The following is a 24,083-nucleotide window of genomic DNA, read 5'->3' as shown; positions in this document are numbered from 1 at the left end:
GAAACCTGTTGTTCTGTGTAAAAATTTTACCTCCCCTATAGAAACGGAAAAACATGCTAGATTTAATGGCAAAACTGGGATATCAAAAGAAATTGTTACTTTTAAAGTTTTTCTTGCTGGATCGTAGGAAAAATTATGTGCATTACACTGTAGGAAAGTGTCTTTTCCTCCCTCGACAAGTCTCCGACAGTAACCTGTGGGAGGAAAAGATACTTTCCTCCCTTGTAACACAAATAACTATTATGAGACTAGCTCTAAAACAGTAAGATTTTAGAATTCATAAACTTTTAGAACGGGAATGTACAATTGGAGACAAAATACTTTGGTCGTCAATGTCACTTGAGTGACATTAAATTGTAAACCATGCTTTAGGACTGTTAACCTTATTTTTAACTATTGTCAATCATAGTTGACAAGTTGTACATATTTTTGCTGTCATTAATTTGAAATTGTCATTCATTAAAGCTTGAATTACGACCAAAGTATTTTGTCTCCAACTGCACACTTGAGTGAAAAAAAAAACGCAAATTGTCAAAAACAAAGTTGTCAAATTTTTCAGTTTTACATAGTGTGAAAAAGGTTGTTCCCAAAAAGGTTAGAAAACTATCAAAAGAAATGTCGTATTGGGTGGTCTTGCCATAAGTCAATGCTAAACACGAAATGGAATAAAATAGAAAAACTTGTTAGAACCTTGGACAATTATGAAATTGTCAAAAAAAAACGTCAAAAAACTGACATTTATTAACAGGCCAAATTACAGTATAAAAAAAACAATTTGCGTTTTTTTTGTAGTCAAGTGTAAATACAGAAAAAAATATTTCTCTTCAAAATAACATTTTGTTCAAAATTTTAATAATCTATTACATCTAGGGGATACTCGGTGATTAACAATCCGTGTTCCCATAAATCCAAGACTAGTTGCATTTTAACCGCCATGTCTTCCAATGGTAATTTTTCCACTTCAATGTAGCGAGGATACGTGTTTTGAAGCATTTGAATTAAAGGTACCATAGACGGTTCCAATTCCAACCATTGTTCTTCTTCGCCATGGTAAACTGTAGCGTTTTGAGTGTTGTAATAGAGTTTTGGGGCCGAATTGTCGTCACAAACTAAACGAATGCAATAATAACGCAATAAACGTACTCTAGTATCTAAATCAATTTCAACTCTGAAAAATAATCAATCAAATGTGACTTCAAAAAATATTACTCTAGTTACCTATTTGTAACAACACCATCTTTTAAAACCGGCCCATCTGCTTTTGAAGTTCTCCCCGTCTCACTTTTTGCTAAAATCGGAGGCATCGAGTCATACATGAATTTTTTGCCCAACTGATCAGCTGCATGATCAATATCCACATAGTTAATCAAACAATTCATTAAATTTTTAATTTTTGAAGTGAGGAATTTTCGATTTTTCGATTGAGTGGCCACTCCAAAATCTTTTAAATAATTGAGAGGAAGTCCTTTTCGAAACTCAACATCACTAACGGCGGCTTTCTTCAGTGCTTTGGGCAAAATGTGCTCTAATAAATCCACATATGACGTTTGTTGATACACAGAAACTGTGATGTGCAACGAATGTGAGTCTTCATCAGTGCAACCCTCGTGTATGGTGCCCCTGGGGAAGTACAGCAGTTCACCGGCATTTAAAGTCAACTCCATGAAGGGTTCCCCTAATTCTTCACGTTTAAAATTAGGACTTGAGAATCTAGCTAGAACATCTTCATCTCTGAAAACATTAAATGAAATATCTGTGGTAAAAAAGTGAGATGTACTTTGGTTGGTACAACTTCCAGTGTTTCCGGCCTTCTAACTGTATAACAAAAGCTTCAATGTCGTCGTAATGAGGGGCGAAACCTTGACTTCCTGGTGGTGTTAAATATACGTTCGCTCCAACCATTGTGCCAAAATATTCTTGAAGAGTAGCCAGAAGTAAATGGACTTTGCGACTGTAAGTTTGAGGATTTAAGACACGAATACTGCAGCCGTTACTGTAGAAGTCCCAAAGGGCAGAAGGAGACGCTCGCCCTTCCTGGTTGAAAACTTGTTTAACCCCATTTTCGTACGCCACAACATCAACGTTTCGCGTAAAAAATAAACCATTATTTCGCAGGATTTTGTCCAAACTGCTTGAATTTAAAATATGTGAGTAGTGCGTTTTATTGCCCCGTTTGATGTGAAGAGCTTCTTGTTCCCAATACGTTTTAAAAAAAGTTTCCGGGTCAAGGGGCTCTATTATCCACTCGAACAGTTTTTGTGCTTCTACTGTAGGATCATCACTGTCAATTATATTTTCATCACAAGAATCTTGGGAGTGACTCCTATTCAACTTTCTTGAAGGAAGAGCTTCAGAGTGACTGCTACTGATCTTCTTTAAAGGAAGATCTTGCGAGTGACTGTTATTAATTTTTTTTGAAGGAAGAGAATCTTGTTCTACTTGATTATCATACGAGTCTTTGTAGGAGTGTCTTCCATTAATTTTTTTTGAAGAAAGCGGTTTTTTAACTTCCGCTTCGGCTTTTTTCCTAAGATTTTGTATCTTCTTACTTTTCTTGCGTTTCTTCTTAATTTCTTTATTCGTCGATGTCTTCTTATACATCAAGAAAGCAGACACCGGTTGCAAATCAGGTTTTTTTGTGGGAGGCATTGTTTATTAGTTTATTTCAAACTCAGAACTCAAAAAAAATCACGCAAAATGCACCGCGTGTATGATGATCGTGATGAAGCGAAAGTTCTCAGGCGAGAATTTTCCATCGCGAGAAATTCCCAAATTCACCAACCTTAAATATAAAAATCCACCAGACAATTAACGCATTTTCCAAATAACTACAATGTCATAAAAATAAGTTAATAAAATAAAAAATTAATTATAAAATTATTATACGTCTCCTATCCTTCAATAACACGCTTATTAAAATTTGCATAATGACCGTCAGTGGGCACAGGAAAACTACACATAAACAAAAACTATGCCATTATACGTCATAAATCATAATAAATAACATTACACAAAAAAAATTAACAATTGATCATATAATAAAACATTCATTAAAACAGTACAGTGCCTTCAACTTGGGAGTGACAGCATCATTAATATTTGTTATTAATTGAGAAAAGTCACCTCTTGTTGCAGTGTTGCAAACAAGCTTAATTCTGTTGCCAACTCAAACAGGCACTCTTGATCACTCGGTATAGGAGAGTAATTTTTTACCCCGAACCGAAAAAATCCCAACTGGGGAAGTCCCCAAAAAAAAAACAAACCAAAACGTATAAAAAATTACTTTTAAATATTCTTAGTATTATGCAAGGTTCTCATCGATAATGCCATCATAAATAAGGGTAAAAGCGCTTGCGTATAAAATTATTGACATTTGAAATGGGCGCCTGAGTGTGTGTGAAAAGTGTCGGTTTCGTTTATATTCCACTTTGTTTAAATTTCTGCAGCAGTCAGCTAATAAGAAAATTTCATAACAGTTGAATTTTTCAAGTCAGGTATTGAGGAAGACGTGATACAGTACAGTAATGTGATCGTTTAATTGAATTTTTTCACTAAAATGATGTTATGTTATATTTTGTTTGGTGTTTTAATCCTGATTTTATTTCTTTATTCATTTCTTGAAATACACTATTTTCTACGTGCCTCTCTCTGTGTGCTTCTTGCCAAGATGTCAAGGAAAAAAGTTCATCTTTTAAGTGAAACTGTAATTAATGGTAAGTCTTTTTGCTAGTGATATAGGCTGTTCCAAAATTACACGTTTCGCTGGTCCAAATGTCGCGCTCTCTTCAGTAGCAATTTTTTCTTGCTCATTCAACAATGTTAATACCATGCGTTTAATTAACTTTCTGATCAAAGCGGCCCGTGACTTTAAAATTAAGTTGGCAATATCAAAAAATATCGACAAATATAGGGTGCCCATTTTATCTGTTCCCACCTTAAATTTCATAAATAGGCAACCAATAATACAATAATTTGTTAATTTTTGCTGTTGTGCCCGTTATTATACATTTGAGTTTTGAATTTAAGTTTTGGAAGTTTTCGATAGTCAAGCACCGACTACGATTATTCAATTTGGAATAGTTTACATAAAATAATTTATGAAATGGCGGGAACAGATAAAATGGGCACCCTGTAGTATGGAATTAACATCTGTCTGTCTCTTTTATACAGTATTACCAACTTAATTTGAAAGTCAAAAGCCACTTAGATCAGAAATTTAATCAAAAGCAAACATCCGTTCCATAAAAATAAAGAAAAAAACTATATAAAACAATAAAGTATTCTAAAAACATACAGGTGTTCCAAAAATCGCGCACTTCCTTGAAAGGGAGTAATTGGGTAGTCCCTCAGAGTACTGAAAAAATGTTTAAAAAATTCTCTGTCAAAAAAATTTGACAATTATTTTTTGACATTTGACATTTTTTTAAGTCTATTGATCTTATATGTTTTTTTATAATTATTTACTAAAGGTACAAAAATTGTGACAATGAAAGCCACAAATAACATTGAACAGAGTTACAATTTAGGATACAGCTTCTTTGTTTCCTCTTCTAACAGCCTGTAGCAAAAAAACTTGGAAAATTATTTTTCCAACAAAAATAAATAGAGTCATAGTGCGAAATTTAAACTCTCATAATTTTGAAATTTTTAGAGATAGATTTTTTTAAATCATTTTTCTTGTTTCTAGGGCACCGCCCGAAGACAGTGTCAAGGAAGTGCGCGATTTTTTGAACATCCTGTATATATTTATTACCTACATAATTATAATACATTCATTTTTGTTTTAGACCAGAGTAGGCTATTTTATTGTCATTCAGCCATCATATAACTTGCCAAATTGCATAGCCTACTCTAGTCTAAAACAAAAATGAATGTCGTACAGTTGGAGACAAAATACTTTGGTCGTCAATGTCACTTGTAAAACGTGGTTTAACTGTTAACCTTATTTTTAGCTACTGTCAATCATGGTGACAAGTTGTATATATTTTTGATAGGAAAATATAATAGCTGTCATTAATTTGAAATTGTCATTTATTTTAGCGTTAAAGCTTGAATTACATTGAAGTGTCAGAAAAGTGACGACCAAAGTATTTTGTCTCCAACTGTACCAACGAGAAATCACAATCTAGGATTTAGGGATATCTGTGACTAGGTTGCCATAAATTTGGTTAGGTTGGTCAGTTACATGTCAGCTTGTATGGACAATTCAATTGATGTTGACAGCAAGTTGACAGAATACGTCAATCGTACCAACAACGGCTAACCAAACTTAGGTGTTAAAATTAGTTCTGAATTTTATAATTACAAACAACATAAAAAACGTAATTTCCCTAAAATCCTAGGTGGTAATTTCTTGTTGATAACTTTGTATATGAAGCAAATTTACATACAGGTTGTTTCATCTAAGACTTACATACTCGTTGCCTTTGTTGTCAATACCCAAAATAAACAAATAGATATAACTCTCAATCTGTAGATTTCAGAAATGAACTATACCGTCTATCTTCGAGGACAAAAAATCAGTTTTTCACTCTCTTTTTATGTATTTTTTTTTTGCAAAACTGCTTGTTTTTTCTTTCAGGTATCTGCTTGACGAACGACATAGACTCTATGTTAACCCACATGAACAATGCCCGATTTCTGCGTGAACTGGACTTTGCTAAAATAGATTTTTACGAAAGAACAGGTCTTTACAAATGTATCAAGAAACATGGTGGAGGTCTGGTTTTGGGTGCGTCGACTATAAGGTATAGACGATTTATAAAATTGTTCCAAAGATATCAAATCACTACAAAGGTACATTTTCTGTATTTTTTTGAATATTTTAATTTTACTTTCTTGCAGGTTAAATATTGGGACAAAGACAGTATATACATGGAGCATCGTTTCCTGACACCATCCGATAATTTTATAAATGCAATCGTGTTGTGTCGAACTCGACTGACTAATTGTAATGTTGAAGATGTGATTAATGAAGTTTTAGTTAATTCTCCAGTAGACGACTTAGAAATGAATAAGAAGGAAAAACCGGAAGTAACTCCGGAATTAGCGATATGGATAGAATATAACGAAACTTCAAGTGTCTCTTTAAAAAGTAATAAATAAAACTATTTTTTTATTGTACATAATAATACCTATATATGTTGTAATCTTCCGCAAACTTCTAATAAAGTGTTGTTTTTTTTTAATTTAAACGATATAAGAAGATATAAGTTTTTAATAAACTTTGATTGGTCAAGGGAGGTTATGAAATGGAAAACGTTGTTGTTGTCAACCATTTGAAATAATTCTGTCAATACATAACCTATGACAATTATGTTAATATCCATGACCACCCTTGACCAAAATAATTTTTGATCTCACAGTACAATTGCGGACACGGAATTTTGGACGGTTTGTCATTCGACTGACACAAAAAGGTAAAATGACCCTTGTGTAACTAACTCACTTTCGATTTTTGTAATTTTTATCCTGACAGCTAGAGAAAAAAATGACAACAAATCAAAATAATTTATCATGATTTTATTCTTTCTGAAAATCGACGCCAAAAATAAATAGCAACTAAAACTTTCAAATTTTAGTTTCAAACGTCAATCGTAATGACAATAATAAAGCGTGACTTATTACATTGACCTTTTTGAACTAACATAAATTTGATGTGTAAAATTCCATGTCCGCAATTGTACATAAAAAAAACGGGGACAAACATAAGTTTATATCAGGTAAATTTGGCAAAATTTCTTTAATAATAGGCACCTAGATCAAATTTTGACTTTTAAAATTATTGGACATTACCAATTGTCACAACAATCCCTAAATCGATTAAAGTAAATATTTCTCTAAAAAATAAAGAAGGCAAATTACAAAAAATATAAAACAAATCGTTTCATAAGACCTTGAAGCACTTATTCATTAAAATAACTGGTGGCTACGCCACTCGTTTTTTAAACTTAAATTCGTACTTTAAAACTTGTCTCATGAAATTTGTTTTTTAATATACTGTTCCAAAACTATAGACTTTTTTAATATTATATTCATTATAAAACTCCATAAATATTGTCGTATCAACAAGAAATTACTCCCTAGGATTTTGGGATATTCGTGAACAGGTTGCCATAAATTTGTGGTTAGGTTGGTTTCTGGTGACAAACAAAAGATAGGGTAACCAAACCAATTACTTCTGAAAATTCTAGTTACCACCAACATAAAAAACGTAATTTTCCTAAAAGTTCAAATCCTGGGTGGTAATTTCTTGTTGACAAATCTGTAGACGTTTTCTAAAAAAAAAAAAAACGATACATACTTACACTTACAATAGCTACTCACATAATGGCCACTATAGTTTTTCGTCCAATCCATATTTTCTGCAGCCATTTTTTGTAGAAAAGACACTAAACACAACACAAAATGCGTTTTTTCCTTGAAACAACACAACTGACTTCTGAAATGTTTTTATAAGGTCCAAACCGTTTATTTTAATAGAGTCTTCGAATGTTGCATTTTAATCAAGAAAAGTTTGTTTTCCACCATAATTAATGTGATAACCAGATTCAAACTATCATTTAATTCATAAAACACAGAAAATTTGCGTAAACACTCTCTTTTCTACAGTGCAAACGACACCAAATGTTGAACTGTTGTGCGCATGAGCAGATTTATCACGTGAACTGTTCTGATTTGAGGATTCACTCATCTGCTGTTTTCGAAATTTGGCGCCATTTGCTATGAAGCAGTTTGATTTTTAGACTAACGATTAAAATATCAAAAGTAGCAATAATAAAATAATTTTATTGTCCAACAGTAAATAAACATGACAGACATAAAATAATATTAGTAATTTAAATAAATAAAATATGTATACATCTAAAAACGAAGAAAAAAAACAGGATTTTTGCGCTAACATGACACAACAACAATTCAAACTGCTATTTTGGCGTGATATCGAGTTAATGTTGCGAATAATAATACTTGGCACTATTTAAATTTGAAAAAAGTGGTACGTACTAACTTTTTTCTCCGTGTGTACTATCACAATTTTTAGATAACAAAGGAAAAAATAAAGACTAACAAATAACAAAGTGTGTTCTACAGTGAAAACAACGATTTGTGTAAAAAATTTTAAAATATGTAAAAGTTAAGTCTCAACGACAACCAACTGGCGGAAAAAAATTAAGAATATCGTAAGAAAAAATGTCAAATAAAAATAACCAACCAACCAACTTTTTGTGCCTTCATGAATAAAAAAATATACAGTTTCTTTTCTAGAAATCACTTTGTTGCCCCTAATTTTTTGACGCCAATTTAATGGTATGTAAGTTACTATTCTCACACTATACAATAAAATACATGCAAATAAATAAACAAGTTATAAATGTTGTTTTGTTTAAAAAGAGAAGTTAGATACAAAAATATACAGTGAGCGGCAAAATTATGGAATAATTTTATTAAAACTGAAAATATTTTGTTTTGGCAAAAATACTCGAACACACAACTTTCAACTTGACTTAAAATTTTACAATTTTTAGTTTTTGAATAATGACGTCATCTACATTTTTTTTAATGGAAACCCCTAATTTTTTAACCAATCCGATAGATCTTGTCGAAATGACAACACCAAAATATTAAATATTACATAAAGTTTTCGAAAAAAAGTACTAAAAAAGACCTGTTTGAGCATTTTTGTCAAAACAAAATATTTTCAGTTTTAATAAATAAGATTATCCCATAATTTTACGATAAAAAAGTGTGGAACCAAGCAGTTTGGCTTCAAAAATTAATAATTAATAAAAATTAATGTGCTATAACAAATGTGATCGTTATAGAATAAAATTTTGTATTGTTTTTGAGTTTTTTTAAAATGACAATTTATATAAAAAAATCTACGTAAAAATCTGTTACAATGGCGCTTTGAAAAAAATTCATATACTTAACTAAATTCGATTCAATTTTTGGTTATAAAATTATGATTTTTATAAAACCTTGATTTTTTCGAGACATCGACTAAAACCTATAAAACAAAGTTTTTTTTGGAATAATCCAAAAAATGAAAAAAACATCAGAACATCAGGTACAAAGTATTTAAAGTCACACTCAATTTATAGTGACCACTTCCTTGTGTAAATTTGCAAAAATTGAGTTGTTGTAATTTAGTTACTTCTGCTGCCAACATAGACAAAACCCACACTCTAGAAGTGGCGGGCTGGGGGCTGCCAACTTTGCAATAAATTAAATGGCCACTATGAATTGACCGCGACTTTAAAGTTAAAGTTTCACAAATAAAAAATCATAACTCTAAAACTACAAGTCCAGGCGAATTTACATGAAATATCGCCAATTTGGTTACATATTAATTCTTTTTTGCCTTAATTTTTTTCATAACGTTGACACAATGACAAGATTAAAATTATAACTTCAGTCTAGGTAATCTTGCAAATGAGTTGTTTAATCATTCTGAAATTTGGCTCATAAAATCTACGAGTGTGCTTGATAGGATTTATATGTCCGCGACGTCCTTTTGTACCTAACTGTACAAAATAGCAACATCGAAGAAATAAGTCCAAAGAGCTGAAATAAAAAATAATTAAAATGAACCAAACCCACATTTGAACATCATCACCTGTATAAAAGCTACCACCAGCCCAACAATTCCTACAATATGAAGTCTCTGCACAAACCACATATGGATCTGATGATAACAACCCGTCATATAAAAATCATTTGCATCCCCTGATTTTCCACAATTTTCGCCTGCTTTCCACGGCAAACAACACGAATCAGGAACCCAAGTCATATTTGGCCAAGCGTTTATCATAAACCAGTCTTGATAATTCTCCACACCACAACATTTAAACTATACAAACAAATTAAATTAAAACAAATATGTTTAAAAATTGTATTTACTTCTGATTGTAAGTTATCCCAAATTGTGACCAGACTATCAGGCCCTTTAGCCGTCATATTATAATGGTTCCAAAGCCCATTTTGCAACTCTTGACGAAATGTGTGTCCCAATGAAATCCGAAACGCGAAAGCTAACGACCCCACAAGAAACTCGGCTATAAACATGAATATAACCAGACTAAAATACTTAACAAAGCGTTATTATGGTTCAGAAATGTGCGAGGACTACTTACAGTAACTAGCATACATCTGCTTTGAAACCAAGACCCACAACATGCAAGAAAAGCTAAAATAAACGTTATTGTACCAACTGCTATTGCAAGTGAGTCGGCACTAAGCAAAGCGTATTGGGGGAGTAAAGATGCATACCCCTCATAAGCTATTCTTAACCAGATTCCAACTCCCAAAATTCCACAACCTGTAATCTGAAATACAGTTCGATGCAGACTTTTGTACCTCAAAAGCTATACAGAGTGGAAGTGCTAAATAAAAGTTTCCATCCACCCTGTATAACTGAAAAAACTTACCCAAAGGAGAACGTTCAGCCAACAAAATAAATGCCTCACACATGTATATCCACTTCTAGACATTTTATTTCAGATTCTTGATTCAAATCTAGCTTTCTTACAGATCACCTTTGGAATTAAGAACAAAATGAGTTTTAGCATCTAGTGTAATTTTTTCAACAAATAGCTTCAACATAATGTTGTCTGGAGTAGATAAGACTTTATTTTGTTGTATTAGGAATTAAGACAGTTTCATTATCAAATTATTCATTTTGAAATTTCGGTTATGCAACCAATTAAACACATCAACTACCGGTTCATTCATAATTGGAGGAAACTCATTATAGGGCTATTAGGGCCTATGAAAGATTAATGAGAGTCGAAGTCACAACTTTTAACTGTAAAATAAGTCCAGGAAAAGCAATTTCAGACATATTGCCACTTTTTGAGTCTTTATCAGAATCCTACATCAAACAAAACATTTTCAGAACTCACCTTATTTAGTTTTGAGATTTATTTTATGTAATATGATTGTGTGATAATCAATAATTCATAAGATATTGTTTAATGATAAGATAGAGTATCCGCGTATGATTTTTGCGTCATCAAACACGTTATTAGAAAGTCGGTCACAAGTAAACACTACAAGGTCAGGTTCATACTACTAAGTAAGAAACGCGTACTAGCGGCTATTGAATGTGTGTGTGAACACCGTGACATATTTTAAATATCGGTTTATTTCGTTTATATTCGTAGGTAAAAACACCTAGTTTACACAGGTAACGCTTTGCTGTATTCTTGGTTGACTAACTTAGAAGCGTATGAAATACACTAAACTTCAAATTTTATGAAATGCAATCATTATTCACTTTCTCTAACATTCAGGTAAACCACTGGAACAAAATGTTGTAAAAACATGTTTCTTTAAATCGTTATTTATTTTTAGAAACACAGAATGGCTGTGTCTGTTGGCAATACTGAATTTAATTTTTGATGGTACCTCTGCCGACCTGACAATTGACAGCTGCGGATGACAGTCACTGACACCACTATTTAAAACTTTAAATTTTTAGTTTCAAATTAGTTTTTTAAAAATGGGGTTACGTTGGAAAGACTAATCCGAATACTGGAATTGCTCCGGAATAGGGTTTTGTTCACATTGCTACATAACCTACAATTTTCATGTTAAATATCTGTCTGTTTTCAGCAATGCCTTACTTAAAAAGATTTTTTTTAATTTTGTTGCCAACAGACAGTTAATTATTATGTATCATTTGTTTTTCCTAGGAGTAGACATAAAAAGATGAAACATGGTTTACCTATTTTGTATTTTTTGTATTTAATTTTTTTGTTGGAACATATCTTTAGAAAAACATTTTTACAAAAATCTTTGTGTTGTAGGTAGGAGAGTTTTTGATTATTTTTCAGTGTCACAGAGTAATAAAATTTATTTATTTATAATCAATCATGAGTGAAAATTATGCAAATAATTGTTTATCGTTCCTTTACATTGATATTAATTTAACACGTAATAAAAACACAATAAATAATTAAATCGCTTTTTACTATAAAATAGGTGTCAAAATATTTTCCGATTAGTATACGTAGTTCTCAATTTTTACTTTGTTTATCAAAAAAAGGTGACATGAAATTGTTAACGACATTATTACTGATTTATTCTTGGGTCAACTTGGTGCTACTGCAGGGTGTCCAAAGAGGTAAAAAATTTATTGTCAAAAGTTTAAGTAAAAAAACTCATTTCAGACGATACTTTTAAACTTCCCGAATCCCCACATACTCCACCACGCAGTTTACCACCAAATCTGGACACCACATTGAAAACATTGGCAAATCTTTATACAAAAAGACTCATTCATTTTGGAAGCATTTTTTATAAATCGTTGCTTATGCAAAGTGACTACTCTAATAATGCTAATGTACAACGAGCAGTTTCTAAACTGAAAAACCATTTCCGTTATCTCGAACACAAAGCTCCTGATGTTGTTTTAAGATTTTTCAGTTCAAAAGTTCGTGCTCTAATTCAGACATTCAGGAATGCGATTCAGGAATCGAACAATGAGGACATTTTACCAAATCTTGTTCGTTTGGTCTTGGAAATACTAGTCTCATTGTCTCAATTATTTACGAGAAATATTATAGTGGTTAAGGGAAACAACGATCATGATAATGAATTAAACAATGACCACGACGAATTTCTTTCTACAAGCTTATTGCAAAATAATTATAAGACACAAAACGATTTTTTCAGAACCCGAGCTTTGAATGAAAAGCCTAAAAAGCTAAAGAAGGACATCACAGTTCCAGCTAGTGAAGCTAAAATCCCTGAAAAGTCTACCAACCAAAATAAGGATTTTCAGGCCCGATTTGCTCCACGCCAGCTTGTTGATATATTGCCTTTCTTTGACTAATGGAATAGCGTGTTCATAAGTACAGAAACAAGATGATTATATAATTGTTAAACACATTTTGATGATTTATTTTCGACTGACATAAAAATGTAAAACGGGCCTTAGGCAACTAACCTCACTTTCGGTTTTTAATTTTTACCCCGCTAGAGCTAGAGAAAAAATGACATAATTAAATAATTTATTCAACTTGTATTGCTAGTATTATTGTTTCGGAAAATCGACACCAAACTAAAACTTTCAAATTTTAGTTTCAAATGTCAATCATAATGACAATAAAGCGTGACTTACATTGACATTTTTTGAACTGACATAAATTTGATGTCCAAAATTCTGTGTCTGCAATTGTAACATCAAAATCTCCTTCTCCGACTTATAATTTTTTATAACTTAATTACCCTGTTTTATTTATAAAATTGTGAAAAATTGCCGAAATAACATTTTAGTGTTTTTTGTTAACTTGTGATTGGCATGAGATTTCGCGCCGAAGGTAATTCTCCTCACCGACATTTCTTCTTCTTCTTTTGACATTTGAATGTTAAAAATTAAAAACGTGATTCTTTTGGTCTTTATCCCTTTTTCATTAAAATGAGTGAGTTTGGGGACTCTTTTTCGACAAGTGGCGACCACAAACCTGGTGACAAAGAATTGCAGGAATTTCTCATGGTTGAAAAACAGAAAGCGCAGTTCAATGCACAAGTACCTAATTTTTGTCATTACAATTTGGGCATTAAAATCATACATTTTTTTTAGATACACGAATTTAACGACTTTTGCTGGGATAAGTGTGTGGAGAAGACTGGAAATAAACTAGACAGCAAAACTGAAACATGTCTTACAAATTGCGTTGACCGATTTATTGACGTTTCTTTGTTAATTACCAATAGATTTGCACAATTATTACAAAAAAGTGCGGGTGTGTAATGTAAAACAAATATAGTCATGTAGTTACCAAATAGACTCGAAAATTTTCAGAAATTTTTTATTGTCCCTTTTTAATGTTAGGTTATGGTAATTGTTGACGTTTCAAATGACAGGTGACAGCTGTCTCAAATAATTTTTTAAAAAGATTTTAGTTTTAACTATGCCAAAACTAAAAAGGGCATTCAAGAAACCAATATCCTCCTTATTCTCATTGTATGTACAAACTTTATTCTACTTGTTTTTAATGCAAGTTTCAGATCAGCGGATTGTGTCGCATCCAATTTGATACTTTACGAAAACTTGAATTATTTGCCCTCCTACATCAAACCGATAATTTTACGAAAATTATTAAGGGGTAAATCACAGAATGTGAATAAGTTATTATCCGATTTAATTTACCCCGACCTAAATCACATAAACCTATCATCGATAAACGTCGATGATGGCACACTGAAAGTGCTGAAAAGTTGCATTCAGCTGACTGAAATAAACTTGAGAAATTGCGAAAATCAAGATTTTTCAAGCGAAAGTAAAACTAAAACTCTCTTTGTACTTTTATGATGGAATTTGTTTAGGTTTGATGATATTCCTGAAACAAACTAGCAAATTGTTAGTTCTTGATATTTCCTTCTGTAAGCAGTTTAACGACGATGTAATAACATGTTTATCAATCAATTGTCCCAACCTGCGTGAACTTTTAGCCGAAAGTTGCAGCTTCACAGACGATGGACTCGCAAATTTAGCCCAAAATAATAAAAAACTTGAATGTCTCACAGTGTCGAACAATAATGTAAAGCAACTAGTCCGTTTTGTTTTATTATTAATCGGCGATTTATAGATCAGTGGAGAAGGAATTAGCAAAGCTGTTGAAAATAAAAACTGGCAATTTTTACGTGAATTACGATTAGATAACTGTTGCAAAGTCACAGACGATGCCTTAAAAATCGTTGTTGAAAATTGTTCAAAAATAGAAATTCTGACCTTTTTCAACTGTGATATAGGAGGTGAGAAAATATCTTTTTTTTTTTATATGATCTTAGTAAAGTTTTAGACGAAACATCAATATTTCAAGACATTTCAAAAACTTGCAAGAAACTCAAGCAACTACATTGGACGGTAACCTGGTAGTAAAAGAGTCCAGCCTTTTTAAAACATTTATTTCTTATTCTAATTATTTTACTGTAGAACATAAATACAAAAATGAAATCTACATCATCTTACTTTCTTTTATTCAACGTTTTGTAGATTAAATATATGTATAAAGATAAATTTAAGTGACCTAAGCCTTATTGTTAATGGGAATCGGAGACTGTTTCAATTGTAAAACAATAGAGCGCATGCGCGAAACATCCTTACTTCCTTGTTTTGCTTTTGGATTAAAATCGCACAGTTTTGCGATTCGCTCCCATTCTGTCCCTGGTACGATTTCATCATCCTCAGCAACAAACTGTTTTTCTGCATTCCTAAATAAACATCAAATAATTAGCAAAAGTTGCTCATTATCAAAAAATACTTACTTTGCTGCATCTCTAGGAATGCAAAAGTGAATTTTTGCAAATTTATTATTATTATTTGCTTAAACAACGCAAACTTACCTATTAGCAGCTTTAGTTTTTGCAATTGCTTCTTCATGGTTTTTGTACCATTCTTCTAATTCTTTTCGGGCAATTTCACGCAATTCTAACTTCTTTTTTTCTTCTTCCGCATCTGAATTTACATTATTGACAAACTGACTACTATTAAAAATAATTACCTTTTTCTTCTAAACGTTTAATTTGTTCTTCTCTCCATTTTTTGATTTTCTCGGGCTCCTCTCTGACTTCCCTATTTAGTGGCGGCGGCGATGGAGACACTACCAAGAACTCATTAATCATTTTGTAAATTTTTAGAAAATAAACTTACCTCCCCTTAATTTGTCGTTTTCAGCCTTGAGGTGCGCATCTGTTGAAAAATAAAAAAAACTATTGTGTGTTTTCAAGACAAATATTTATATTCATTCCATAAAAAGGACATAAAACAACGATTTGTGCTTTCAAAATGTTAAAATTAATTTTTTTCTGTGTGACAATAGTTAATTATTTGCACATTCTACCACAGCAAGATCAGTCTTTCAATCAAGCAAGCGTAGAAACTTAGAATGTGTGTCTAGATTCGTTTATTTTGCAAAAATTCAAACAATCCTAAGCTCAATCTTGGCTAAAAATAATTTTTTGTATACCCCAAGTAGCAAAATATAATTAAAATTAACAAGTTAATTAACGTGGGGTGGCAAACATAAAATTTTTTGTCATTATTAATGTGATTAAATTTGTTCTGAATGACATTATTGACACTTTTTGTGTGAATTGGCCTTTAAGTTAAAGATGCATTTAGACTTCTACAACCTACTTGATGACGATGAGAAATGTCAAAATAATTTTTATGTAAATTATGACAGTAAAATAGTTTAATAAATGGTTGTTCCTTAGTTTCTTCATATTTTCTAAAAAAAATAATAATATAACGATTTAATTAAATAAAATAGATAAATTAATAACAAAAACTTGAAGTGAAATTAGAAATGTACAAAACTACACACTGTTTTTTTTTTCTAATGAATGAATAGGCGCCCTAATTTTCGCCTACAAGTTCTAATTCTGTTACTGTTTTTATTCAAACATACCATCGAATTCTTCTCTTTTATTTGACGTTCCCTCTTCAAAACCTTCGACCATTTCAAAACTGCTCGCAGAATTGGTTGGATCATCTATAGATAAGCGATAAACTTAAAAAACACCAAGAAAAGATAAAACATGCAAAGAATTGAATGGTATCAAGCATTGTAACAAAAAATGATACGCCCCTGAAAGGATGATGACATGAATTAATCAGCTTACCACCGTTAACAACCGGTGCTGAAATAGCAGCTGGTTTTACTTCATCTTCTAGGCCCGCTAAATCGTCCTGCTCTCGGGCCAAGAACTCCGCTGCGGGGTCCACCTCTGCTTGATCAAATGCGTCCCCAAAATTCGACATGTTTCAAACACCTTTTTGGCAATTTTACCAAGGAGAAAAAAAATGACAGAATAATGACACTAATGACAGGAGGAACAATTGCGTACACATTTCTACTGCGCATGATCAATGTTTTCGTATTGTTGGTTGCATAACCCAAAATCATTCAAATTTTAGAAATTACCAAAAAATAATTCTAAATATTATGAACACAAAACAAGACACCCTTACGATTGTTTATTTAAAAAACTCGTTTTTTAATACTAACTCAATTCTCTATACTTTTTTTCATATTAATCTGCATCAAGTAAGTTGTATAAGTCTAAATGCCTCTTTAATTAATAATAAAGCCCGATCAGGGCCGTACCCAAGGGGGGATTAAGGGGTTCAACCCCTCCCCCCCCCCGAAATGCTGAGCACTTTGTTATATAATGTCATAAGTGTTAAAAATTTAGTTTTTTTGTTATTTTAGTGAGTTTATTTTAAATTTTTGTGAATTATTTTTTCATGTGTTAATTATACAGTGTTTCATTTTCATTTAAATAGTTGATAGAATATTTAATTTTAAGACAAAAGTGTTTCGAAAAATGCTATGAAAGGGAGCTACACCCCCTAAAAACGGTTTTTTAAAGGGTTTTTCCTAATATTTCAGAATCGATAAAATTACAAAATTTGGTACCTAAATAAATGCCAAATAACAAAATTTTTAATCAGGGGCGTCCTAAACGGTAAAACAAATTTAATTTTTAATTTTTATGGTCTGTAACATAAATTATTAAACCGATTTTTACTAAAAATCCGTAAATTGTATCGGAAAAACACAAAAGACCTTTTTTTATGAAAAACTATGAAATTTTGTTGCTGAAAGTGGCAAAAAACCACATTCAACATAGTTAGAGTAAAGTTTTACCCTAATCATCTAGTTTACGAAGCCCCTATTAAAAATTTCAACATTTTATTTTTGTACTTGTTTAGGTGTATAAAAGTTATCATCTGTATTAAAATATAAAATCTAAATCATAATAATTTATAATTATATAATTATAATAAATCATAAAAAAATTTTGTTTTAAAAATAAATATTCTATCGCCTGTTTAAATTTGTAACAATAAAAAGTATTAAAAAATTATTTTATTTTTTGTCACTTTTGTGAGTTAATTTGTATTTTTTTATGTTTAATTAGAATCTCTTATTTCAATTTAAAATAAAAACGTGTACTTAGAGATTTTTGCTTTTTAATCCCCCTTCTTTCATTTCATTTTCATGGATTAACAAGAAACCCCCCCCGAAATAAAATCGTGGTTACGGCTCAGGAGCCCGATTCACACAAAAAGTGTCATTATTATCATTCAGAATGGGCCACCCTATGTTAATTACATTATTAATTTTCTTTTGCTACCTTAAAAACTGAGGAACTCGTATTTATTTGAGAAAATAATTTTTAGGGAAGATTGAGGTTGGGATTGTTTGGATTTTCGCATGGTTGCCACCTTAAAATGATACTATTTCGATGCACATTAATATGAAAACGATTATACATTTCAATGCTTTTTTAGATAGTATCACAATTCAAAAATAATTTTAATGAAAATTTGAAGTAATAGCTGGTAGTGGTATCAGTTAATAGATCTTTAAAAAGTGTATTAACAAATCAATAATGAAATATACAGTGTCAACAAATAATAATTTCATTGTATGCAGCTGATTAGCAAGCTTGTTTTGATGAAAGTTACTATAGTAACATTACTGTGATGAAGAATTAATGAAGAAATGTTCAGTGATCACACAGCAAAGCAACGCAAACAGATTCAATTCAATAATTTTAATTTCGTCATGGGGAATTGTATAGCAGATGAAAGTGTCATTCATGTTAATAATTCGTAAGTTATTATATCTAGTTTAACTCACTTTTTTCATATTTAATTTTAGTACATTTGATCCAAACACAATCAATCATACAATTGATGTTTATTATTATCCGTTAAGTCCCCCGTCGAGAGCAGCCTTAATGCTAATTAAAGCACTTGGAATTAAACATAATGTGAAAATTGTAAATATAATGGCTGGAGAACAAATGAATCCTGAATTTTTAAAGGTGTTGTAATCATTTCATTTTAGATCAATATCAGTCAATAACAACATTTTCTTTCATTTTCTTTAATTTAAAAAAATTGAATTTTCAGATGAATCCCATGCATACTGTTCCTACAATAAATGACGGAGGTTTTATTTTGTGGGATAGGTGGGTTTCTTATCAATTTTACATCTTGAAATACCATTTTACAAACTTATAGTCATGTTATAATGAAATATCTGGTTGAGCAATATGCAAAAGATGATAGTCTTTATCCGAAAGACCCCAAAAAGGGAGCCATTGTGAATCAACGTTTGCATTTCAATGCCACCACTTTGTTTCCTAAATTGCTGGATTACTGCGTATGTATGCTTTTTATTATAAAGGGAGAGAAAAGAAAATAAACTATTTTTGCTGTTATATGTACAAGCTGCTTTTATTAGAATGTTATTAAAAAGTAAAAGTATACTCTTTTTCATATTAGTGTTCATCAAGTAGGTTGTAGAAGTCTAAATGCATCTTTAATTTAAAAGCCGATTCACACAAAAAGTGTCATAATCACATTAATAATGACAAAAAATCTTTATACATGGTTATTCATAAATATGAAGCAATATTTGAACCTCAAAAATGACCTATAAAATGATGTTAATTTAAATAATAACTCGTGTCCTATCTCTACTGATAAGAATTTTACAGCCCTCGGAATGTGGGCATGCAAATTTGATTATTTTGTAATAACTTTGGAACTATTTGACCAAATATTATAAAATTTGGAACATTTCCTGTGACAACATAACCTTTAAACTGGTAATCACGAAAACCGGATACATCCACTCAATTTCCGGTTCCAGCAGTTGCAGGTCACATTTTCTGTGTTTTTCCATTTTTTTGCTCTCTTAACACCAATTTTTTATTGCCCAAATCGATAGAGTAATCAATTTCGATTAAAAAACTCATAACCTTTAATACCCCTAAAATGGACCGTTTCAAAGATATTTTAACTTAAACTGAGGACTGCACAACGCTGAAACCAAAAAGTAGGGATTTTGAATAAGTGGTATCCACGGTAACAAATGACCACGGCCTCACTAATCGCTGTCAGGCATCTGTCAACTTTGACATTGGACGATTATTAGACAATTAATCGAAAATATTTAATGAAAGAGTTTACCTCAGATTCCAAACATAACTTAGAATAAATCCAAATGGATCTCGTAGCATTTAATTCATAAAAAATTCACAAAAATTTATTGTCAAAGTTAACAGATGCCTGGCAGGGATTTATGTGACCATGGTCATTGGTTGCCGTGGATACCATTTATTCAAAATCCCTATTTTTTGATTTCAGCGTTGTGCAGTCCTCACTTTAAATTAAAATATCTTCGAAACGGTTCATTTTAGGGGTATTAAAGGTTATGCGTTTTTTATTCGAAATTGATTACTCTATCGATTTGGGCAATAAAAAATTGGTGTTAAGAGAGCAAAAAAATGGAAAAACACAGAAAATGTGACCTACAACTGCTGGAACCGGAAATTGAATGGATGTATCCGGTTTTCGTGATTACCAGTTTAAAGGGTATGTTGTCACAGGAAAATGTTCCAAATTTTATAATATTTGGTCAAATAGTTCCAAAGTTATTACAAAAAAATCAAATTTGCATACCCACATTCCGAGGGCTGTAAAATTCTTATCAGTAGAGATAGGACACGAGTTATTATTTAAATTAACATCATTTTATAGGTCATTTTTGAGGTTCAAATATTGCTTTATACTTATGAATAACCCTGTATGTTAATTACGTTGTTAATTTTAATTATTTTTTTGCTACCTGGGGTACACATTTTTTTGAAAAATATTTTTTGGGAAAGGTTGAGGATAGGATTGTTTGAATTTTTGCATGGTTGCCACCTCAAAATGATCTCTTTCAACGACTACTTCGATTCACATTAACGTGAAAACGAGTATATAGAGATTTTAGAGTGAATTTTAAAATCATATTTTGCTATGTTGACGATTTGATTACTGTAATTCTTACGCTGGTCATGATTTCACAAAAAGTTGGTAATTTTTCCTTTACAGGTGCCCGTCATCTTTAATAATGAAGAACCAGACCCCAATAAAGCCACAAAATTTGAAGAACTGTTGAGTTTATTGGATGGTTTTTTAGATAATAATCAGACTTGGGTCGCTGGAGATAATTTAACAATTGCTGATTTTGCAATAATTACAGTTATTGCAACAGCAGAGGTATCTCTAGATGCTTCATTGAGTTTCTTTTATTTATTAATTTCTAAAAACATAGGCTGTGGGCTTCAAAATTTCGAAATATCCAAATGTTTTCGCTTGGTACCAAAGAGCCAAAAATGCAATGTCGGCCTATGGATACGAAGAAATTAACCAAGCAGGTGCCAATGGGTTCGGGAGCATATTTAAAAGTAAATTAAAATAATTTATATTATCTCACTAAATACTGTTTATTTACTAGTTTTAAAAATACAATTTAAAACTGAGTATTGAGTTTTTTTTAAGAATTTTGCCCTGTTTTTAAGGTCTATTCAAAAAAGTGACATTTTCAAAGATTTTCCCCTATTTTTAAAGGTATATTTAAAAAGCAAATGGCCCCCTCAGCACACTTTTTTAAGTGTTTTGACTTGTTTTAAAGGCACCTATATACAAAAAGCAAATATTTCAAGAATTCTGCCCTGTTTTTAGAGAAGTTTGAAAAAGTAAGCATTATTAAAGACTTTCTCCTGTTTTTAAAGTTAAAAAAGTTAAAATATTCGTCTTTGGCTCTTGAGACTGTGCTGGAATTTCAAGGCATTTCCTTGAAAAAATATTTCTAATTATCTTAAAAACTCTAAAACGACAAAACATTTTACGTAAACCTTTTGCTACATATTCCAAAAAATTATAGAACAAAAAAATTTCTTAAATTTTTTCATGACTTGAAATATTGCACCTCAATGAAAAATAGTCGTAGATTAAAAAAATCCATTTTAAAGCTTCAAGTTTCAAGTCTTGAAATCTTTTGGCAATAAATTTTCTGACCTATGGTTACTTCGTAATCCTAAGAAATAAGTGTTTGTATTTACAATTTTATTTATTTATTCTAATAAAGTCCTGTTTTTATTAAATGGCGTGAGAAAAAAAATGTATTTTTTTTCTTTTTTTGGCCCACGGTCTTAAGAAAATTTTCATTAATTAAAAAATTGTATTTTAGGTACTTGTAATAATTTAAATATTTCGACCATATTTTGTGTTTTTCGTCCTATTTTTTTGAGAAAATTTCACTCAATAAGAACTAAATCGAACGAAACAAACGAAATAACATCAATTTAGACGTATTTTTGTTGTATTTAAGCATGTTTTGACAATATCCTGCAAATTAAATGAGTCTCTGTACAAAAACAAACTACATCGAGTGAGACTCGCTAAAATAATATCAATTTCAATATAATTTGGTAATTTTTCAGTCAGTTTTAGCAAAAATTTGAATGTATTTGAAAAACGTGCCAAAACACACTCTAAAAATGCAAAAATAACACTAGTTTTGGTATAATTTAATTAATTTTCGGTTTGTTTTACGAAATAGTTCTGTTTCTGGCTAAAAACATACTAAAATGATCAGAAATAGACAAAATGATCTACTTTTTTCCCCATTTTTTGCGACTTTTTTTTACTTTGTTGAGTAAAATATCTTTTAGAAAAACAAAACAATCTCTCGATTTTTCAACTTGTTTTTGAGAAAATTTAGCATTTGAGTCTCTGCAAGGCTAAAAAACGTGCAAAATGCTCAAAAAATACAAAAAAAAATATTGTGTCATCATTTTTGACCGAATTTACTATACAGGGTGCACCAGAGAAAAATACCATATAAGGTGAGATACCAGGAACATGGAAAAAATGTTAAAAAAATTTTATCTATGAAAATTTCGAAGTTATGGGAGTTTAAATTTTGCACTTTGACTCTATTTATTTCTACTGGAAAAATAATTTACAAGTTTTTTAGCTACAGGCTATTAAAAGAGGAAACAAGGAAACTGTATCCTAAATTGTATATCTGTATAATCTTATCTGTGGCTTTTATTGGCAAAATTTTTGTACTTTTATTAAATAATCGTAAAAAAAACATATACAAGATCATCAGTATCAATAAATAGACATAAAAAAGTGTCGAATGTCAAAAAATAAATGTCAAAATTTTTTGACAGATAGAATTATTTTCATTTTTTTCATGTTCCTGGTATCTTATCTTACTTGAATTTTTTCTCTGGGACGAGAGTTCTGGCGCATCCTGTATATATAATTTAAAAAATCAAATTAAAAAAAAGTTAATTTTATTAATTGGGCGAATACACAATTTAAAAAAAGTATTTCAAAATACATTAACTTTCTGCTGGAACTACAATGATGTTTCTAAAAAATCATCAGAAATTAGAATTTTTACAAAAATTTTCGCCAAATCAACTAGTATAAAAATCACCAGACCTGGCAACACAGGTTTGACACGTCAAAATATGCCTTTGCAATTTAAATATACCTTTAAAAACAGGAGGAAATCTTAAAAAAAACAAAATGTTCTAAAGGGGCCTTAATAGTAGCTACATAATGTCATTTATAAATTTACTGATCTGTAACACCCTTGAACTAAATCAATCAATATTACGGCTAATGAATGCGTTGCAACGTCCTTGACTAAATACCTAAATATTTGTCATTTCATTACCCACTCTTAACTCTTATTTTAATTGATTTTATTCACATCATAATATGAAGTGTTCCGGAAATCAATTTCTATAAGCTTACATACACAGAATGTCCCACTTAAAACCTTTAGTTATAAATAGTTAATATTCTTTGTTGTTAATAAAAAACCAAGAATGAAATGCTGCAGATCGACTCAAAAAATGAACACATGAAGTTATCGTCAGTGAACAAATATTTTAGCTTTTTAATATTTTAATCATTTGTAAATAAATAAAATAAAAGTGTCCTTGTATCCCCAATATTACTCATGAAAATGGAACAGTAAAATATTAATTGGGATGCATGTGAAGGGTGGAGAAACAATCAGCATAATTACTTTATAAAATAATTAGGCAAAATTTTCTGAAATAATCATTACAAAGTTAGAATAGAAAGGCATAATCTAATAAGTGGTGAGAGGAAACTGAGTGTTGAATGCCAGAGAAAAGGTAAGATATCTTACCCTTGTCTCTCTTGAATACTCTGGAATGAATGAATAGATGCCAGC

General features: G+C 30.9%; 8 protein-coding genes across 11 annotated transcripts; 5 read left to right on the top strand and 3 right to left on the bottom strand.

Moving 5' to 3' along the window:
• Window positions 1-748: 748 nt before the first annotated feature.
• Window positions 749-2,877, bottom strand: LOC123004727 (ribosomal oxygenase 1). Its single transcript, XM_044398130.1, has 3 exons — window positions 1,778-2,877; window positions 1,219-1,731; window positions 749-1,168 (listed from the first exon to the last, which is right to left on the bottom strand). Exons 1-3 carry the CDS (start codon window positions 2,647-2,649, stop codon window positions 850-852), a joined length of 1,704 nt encoding a protein of 567 aa, XP_044254065.1. The 5' UTR covers window positions 2,650-2,877; the 3' UTR covers window positions 749-849.
• A 292-nt stretch (window positions 2,878-3,169) lies between these two features.
• On the top strand, window positions 3,170-6,193 carry LOC123004730 (protein THEM6-like). The gene is made up of 3 exons (XM_044398133.1): window positions 3,170-3,713; window positions 5,582-5,796; window positions 5,845-6,193. Exons 1-3 carry the CDS (start codon window positions 3,557-3,559, stop codon window positions 6,103-6,105), a joined length of 633 nt encoding a protein of 210 aa, XP_044254068.1. The 5' UTR covers window positions 3,170-3,556; the 3' UTR covers window positions 6,106-6,193.
• Window positions 6,194-8,622: 2,429 nt separating this feature from the next.
• LOC123004939 (tetraspanin-9) lies at window positions 8,623-11,090 on the bottom strand. Of its 2 annotated transcripts, none has more exons than XM_044398483.1 (6): window positions 10,902-11,090; window positions 10,428-10,535; window positions 10,134-10,318; window positions 9,901-10,086; window positions 9,617-9,850; window positions 8,623-9,564 (listed from the first exon to the last, which is right to left on the bottom strand). In XM_044398483.1, exons 2-6 carry the CDS (start codon window positions 10,468-10,470, stop codon window positions 9,472-9,474), a joined length of 741 nt encoding a protein of 246 aa, XP_044254418.1. In that variant the 5' UTR covers window positions 10,471-10,535; window positions 10,902-11,090; the 3' UTR covers window positions 8,623-9,471. The 2 variants fall into 2 exon arrangements, with proteins under 2 accessions (XP_044254418.1, XP_044254417.1); XM_044398482.1 differs by having other exon boundaries at window positions 8,624-9,564; window positions 10,134-10,325.
• Window positions 11,091-12,016: 926 nt separating this feature from the next.
• On the top strand, window positions 12,017-12,986 carry LOC123005543. Its single transcript, XM_044399337.1, has 2 exons — window positions 12,017-12,124; window positions 12,171-12,986. The coding sequence occupies exons 1-2, from the start codon at window positions 12,052-12,054 to the stop codon at window positions 12,833-12,835; spliced, it is 738 nt and encodes a 245-aa protein (XP_044255272.1). The 5' UTR covers window positions 12,017-12,051; the 3' UTR covers window positions 12,836-12,986.
• Window positions 12,987-13,343: 357 nt separating this feature from the next.
• On the top strand, window positions 13,344-13,806 carry LOC123004861 (mitochondrial import inner membrane translocase subunit Tim8). Its single transcript, XM_044398351.1, has 2 exons — window positions 13,344-13,531; window positions 13,586-13,806. The coding sequence occupies exons 1-2, from the start codon at window positions 13,421-13,423 to the stop codon at window positions 13,754-13,756; spliced, it is 282 nt and encodes a 93-aa protein (XP_044254286.1). The 5' UTR covers window positions 13,344-13,420; the 3' UTR covers window positions 13,757-13,806.
• Window positions 13,800-14,971, top strand: LOC123004859 (F-box/LRR-repeat protein 20-like). Of its 2 annotated transcripts, none has more exons than XM_044398347.1 (5): window positions 13,800-13,969; window positions 14,014-14,285; window positions 14,332-14,546; window positions 14,595-14,760; window positions 14,808-14,971. In XM_044398347.1, the coding sequence occupies exons 1-5, from the start codon at window positions 13,917-13,919 to the stop codon at window positions 14,882-14,884; spliced, it is 783 nt and encodes a 260-aa protein (XP_044254282.1). In that variant the 5' UTR covers window positions 13,800-13,916; the 3' UTR covers window positions 14,885-14,971. The 2 variants fall into 2 exon arrangements, with proteins under 2 accessions (XP_044254282.1, XP_044254281.1); XM_044398346.1 differs by having other exon boundaries at window positions 14,802-14,971.
• On the bottom strand, window positions 14,898-16,851 carry LOC123004860 (clathrin light chain). Of its 2 annotated transcripts, XM_044398348.1 has the most exons (7): window positions 16,633-16,851; window positions 16,419-16,502; window positions 15,659-15,697; window positions 15,510-15,608; window positions 15,352-15,463; window positions 15,274-15,285; window positions 14,898-15,219 (listed from the first exon to the last, which is right to left on the bottom strand). In XM_044398348.1, exons 1-7 carry the CDS (start codon window positions 16,769-16,771, stop codon window positions 15,036-15,038), a joined length of 669 nt encoding a protein of 222 aa, XP_044254283.1. In that variant the 5' UTR covers window positions 16,772-16,851; the 3' UTR covers window positions 14,898-15,035. The 2 variants fall into 2 exon arrangements, with proteins under 2 accessions (XP_044254283.1, XP_044254284.1); XM_044398349.1 differs by lacking the exon at window positions 15,274-15,285 and having other exon boundaries at window positions 16,633-16,848.
• Window positions 16,852-18,509: 1,658 nt separating this feature from the next.
• LOC123005788 (glutathione S-transferase 1-1-like) lies at window positions 18,510-21,278 on the top strand. Its single transcript, XM_044399748.1, has 6 exons — window positions 18,510-18,631; window positions 18,681-18,846; window positions 18,935-18,993; window positions 19,046-19,187; window positions 20,909-21,076; window positions 21,132-21,278. Exons 1-6 carry the CDS (start codon window positions 18,522-18,524, stop codon window positions 21,276-21,278), a joined length of 792 nt encoding a protein of 263 aa, XP_044255683.1. The 5' UTR covers window positions 18,510-18,521.
• Window positions 21,279-24,083: the final 2,805 nt, after the last annotated feature.

The sequence above is a fragment of the Tribolium madens genome, unplaced genomic scaffold, assembly GCF_015345945.1.
Source record: "Tribolium madens isolate multiple individuals breed KSU strain unplaced genomic scaffold, Tmad_KSU_1.1 Scaffold_20;HRSCAF=117;Tcas5.2_LG4, whole genome shotgun sequence".
NCBI lineage: Eukaryota > Metazoa > Arthropoda > Insecta > Coleoptera > Tenebrionidae > Tribolium > Tribolium madens.
Note: the sequence above shows the minus strand (reverse complement) of the source record. Positions and strands in the feature narration are given on the sequence as shown.

Excerpts from the sequence above, each read along its gene's own strand:
- LOC123005788 (XM_044399748.1), top strand. The coding sequence starts at position 18,522 with ATGTTCAGTGATCACACAGCAAAGCAACGCAAACAGATTCAATTCAAT. Across the intron at positions 18,847-18,934 it reads TGAATCCTGAATTTTTAAAG|ATGAATCCCATGCATACTGT; the intron begins GTGTTGTAATCA and ends TTGAATTTTCAG. Across the intron at positions 19,188-20,908 it reads CTAAATTGCTGGATTACTGC|GTGCCCGTCATCTTTAATAA; the intron begins GTATGTATGCTT and ends TTTCCTTTACAG.
- LOC123004939 (XM_044398482.1), bottom strand. The coding sequence starts at position 10,490 with ATGTCTAGAAGTGGATATACATGTGTGAGGCATTTATTTTGTTGGCTG. Across the intron at positions 10,326-10,427 it reads GGCTGAACGTTCTCCTTTGG|ATTACAGGTTGTGGAATTTT; the intron begins GTAAGTTTTTTC and ends ACTGTATTTCAG. Across the intron at positions 9,565-9,616 it reads TGGTGGTAGCTTTTATACAG|CTCTTTGGACTTATTTCTTC; the intron begins GTGATGATGTTC and ends TTTTTATTTCAG.
- LOC123005543 (XM_044399337.1), top strand. The coding sequence starts at position 12,052 with ATGAAATTGTTAACGACATTATTACTGATTTATTCTTGGGTCAACTTG. Across the intron at positions 12,125-12,170 it reads ACTGCAGGGTGTCCAAAGAG|ACGATACTTTTAAACTTCCC; the intron begins GTAAAAAATTTA and ends AACTCATTTCAG.
- LOC123004859 (XM_044398346.1), top strand. The coding sequence starts at position 13,917 with ATGCCAAAACTAAAAAGGGCATTCAAGAAACCAATATCCTCCTTATTC. Across the intron at positions 14,547-14,594 it reads TCACAGTGTCGAACAATAAT|ATCAGTGGAGAAGGAATTAG; the intron begins GTAAAGCAACTA and ends GGCGATTTATAG. Across the intron at positions 14,761-14,801 it reads TTTCAACTGTGATATAGGAG|TTTTAGACGAAACATCAATA; the intron begins GTGAGAAAATAT and ends ATCTTAGTAAAG.
- LOC123004861 (XM_044398351.1), top strand. The coding sequence starts at position 13,421 with ATGAGTGAGTTTGGGGACTCTTTTTCGACAAGTGGCGACCACAAACCT. Across the intron at positions 13,532-13,585 it reads AAGCGCAGTTCAATGCACAA|ATACACGAATTTAACGACTT; the intron begins GTACCTAATTTT and ends CATTTTTTTTAG.
- LOC123004727 (XM_044398130.1), bottom strand. The coding sequence starts at position 2,649 with ATGCCTCCCACAAAAAAACCTGATTTGCAACCGGTGTCTGCTTTCTTG. Across the intron at positions 1,732-1,777 it reads TGGAAGTTGTACCAACCAAA|AGATGAAGATGTTCTAGCTA; the intron begins GTACATCTCACT and ends TAATGTTTTCAG. Across the intron at positions 1,169-1,218 it reads GATGGTGTTGTTACAAATAG|AGTTGAAATTGATTTAGATA; the intron begins GTAACTAGAGTA and ends ATTATTTTTCAG.
- LOC123004730 (XM_044398133.1), top strand. The coding sequence starts at position 3,557 with ATGATGTTATGTTATATTTTGTTTGGTGTTTTAATCCTGATTTTATTT. Across the intron at positions 3,714-5,581 it reads AAGTGAAACTGTAATTAATG|GTATCTGCTTGACGAACGAC; the intron begins GTAAGTCTTTTT and ends TTTTTCTTTCAG. Across the intron at positions 5,797-5,844 it reads GATATCAAATCACTACAAAG|GTTAAATATTGGGACAAAGA; the intron begins GTACATTTTCTG and ends ACTTTCTTGCAG.
- LOC123004860 (XM_044398348.1), bottom strand. The coding sequence starts at position 16,771 with ATGTCGAATTTTGGGGACGCATTTGATCAAGCAGAGGTGGACCCCGCA. Across the intron at positions 15,609-15,658 it reads AAACGACAAATTAAGGGGAG|TGTCTCCATCGCCGCCGCCA; the intron begins GTAAGTTTATTT and ends AGTTCTTGGTAG. Across the intron at positions 15,464-15,509 it reads TAAACGTTTAGAAGAAAAAG|ATGCGGAAGAAGAAAAAAAG; the intron begins GTAATTATTTTT and ends ATGTAAATTCAG.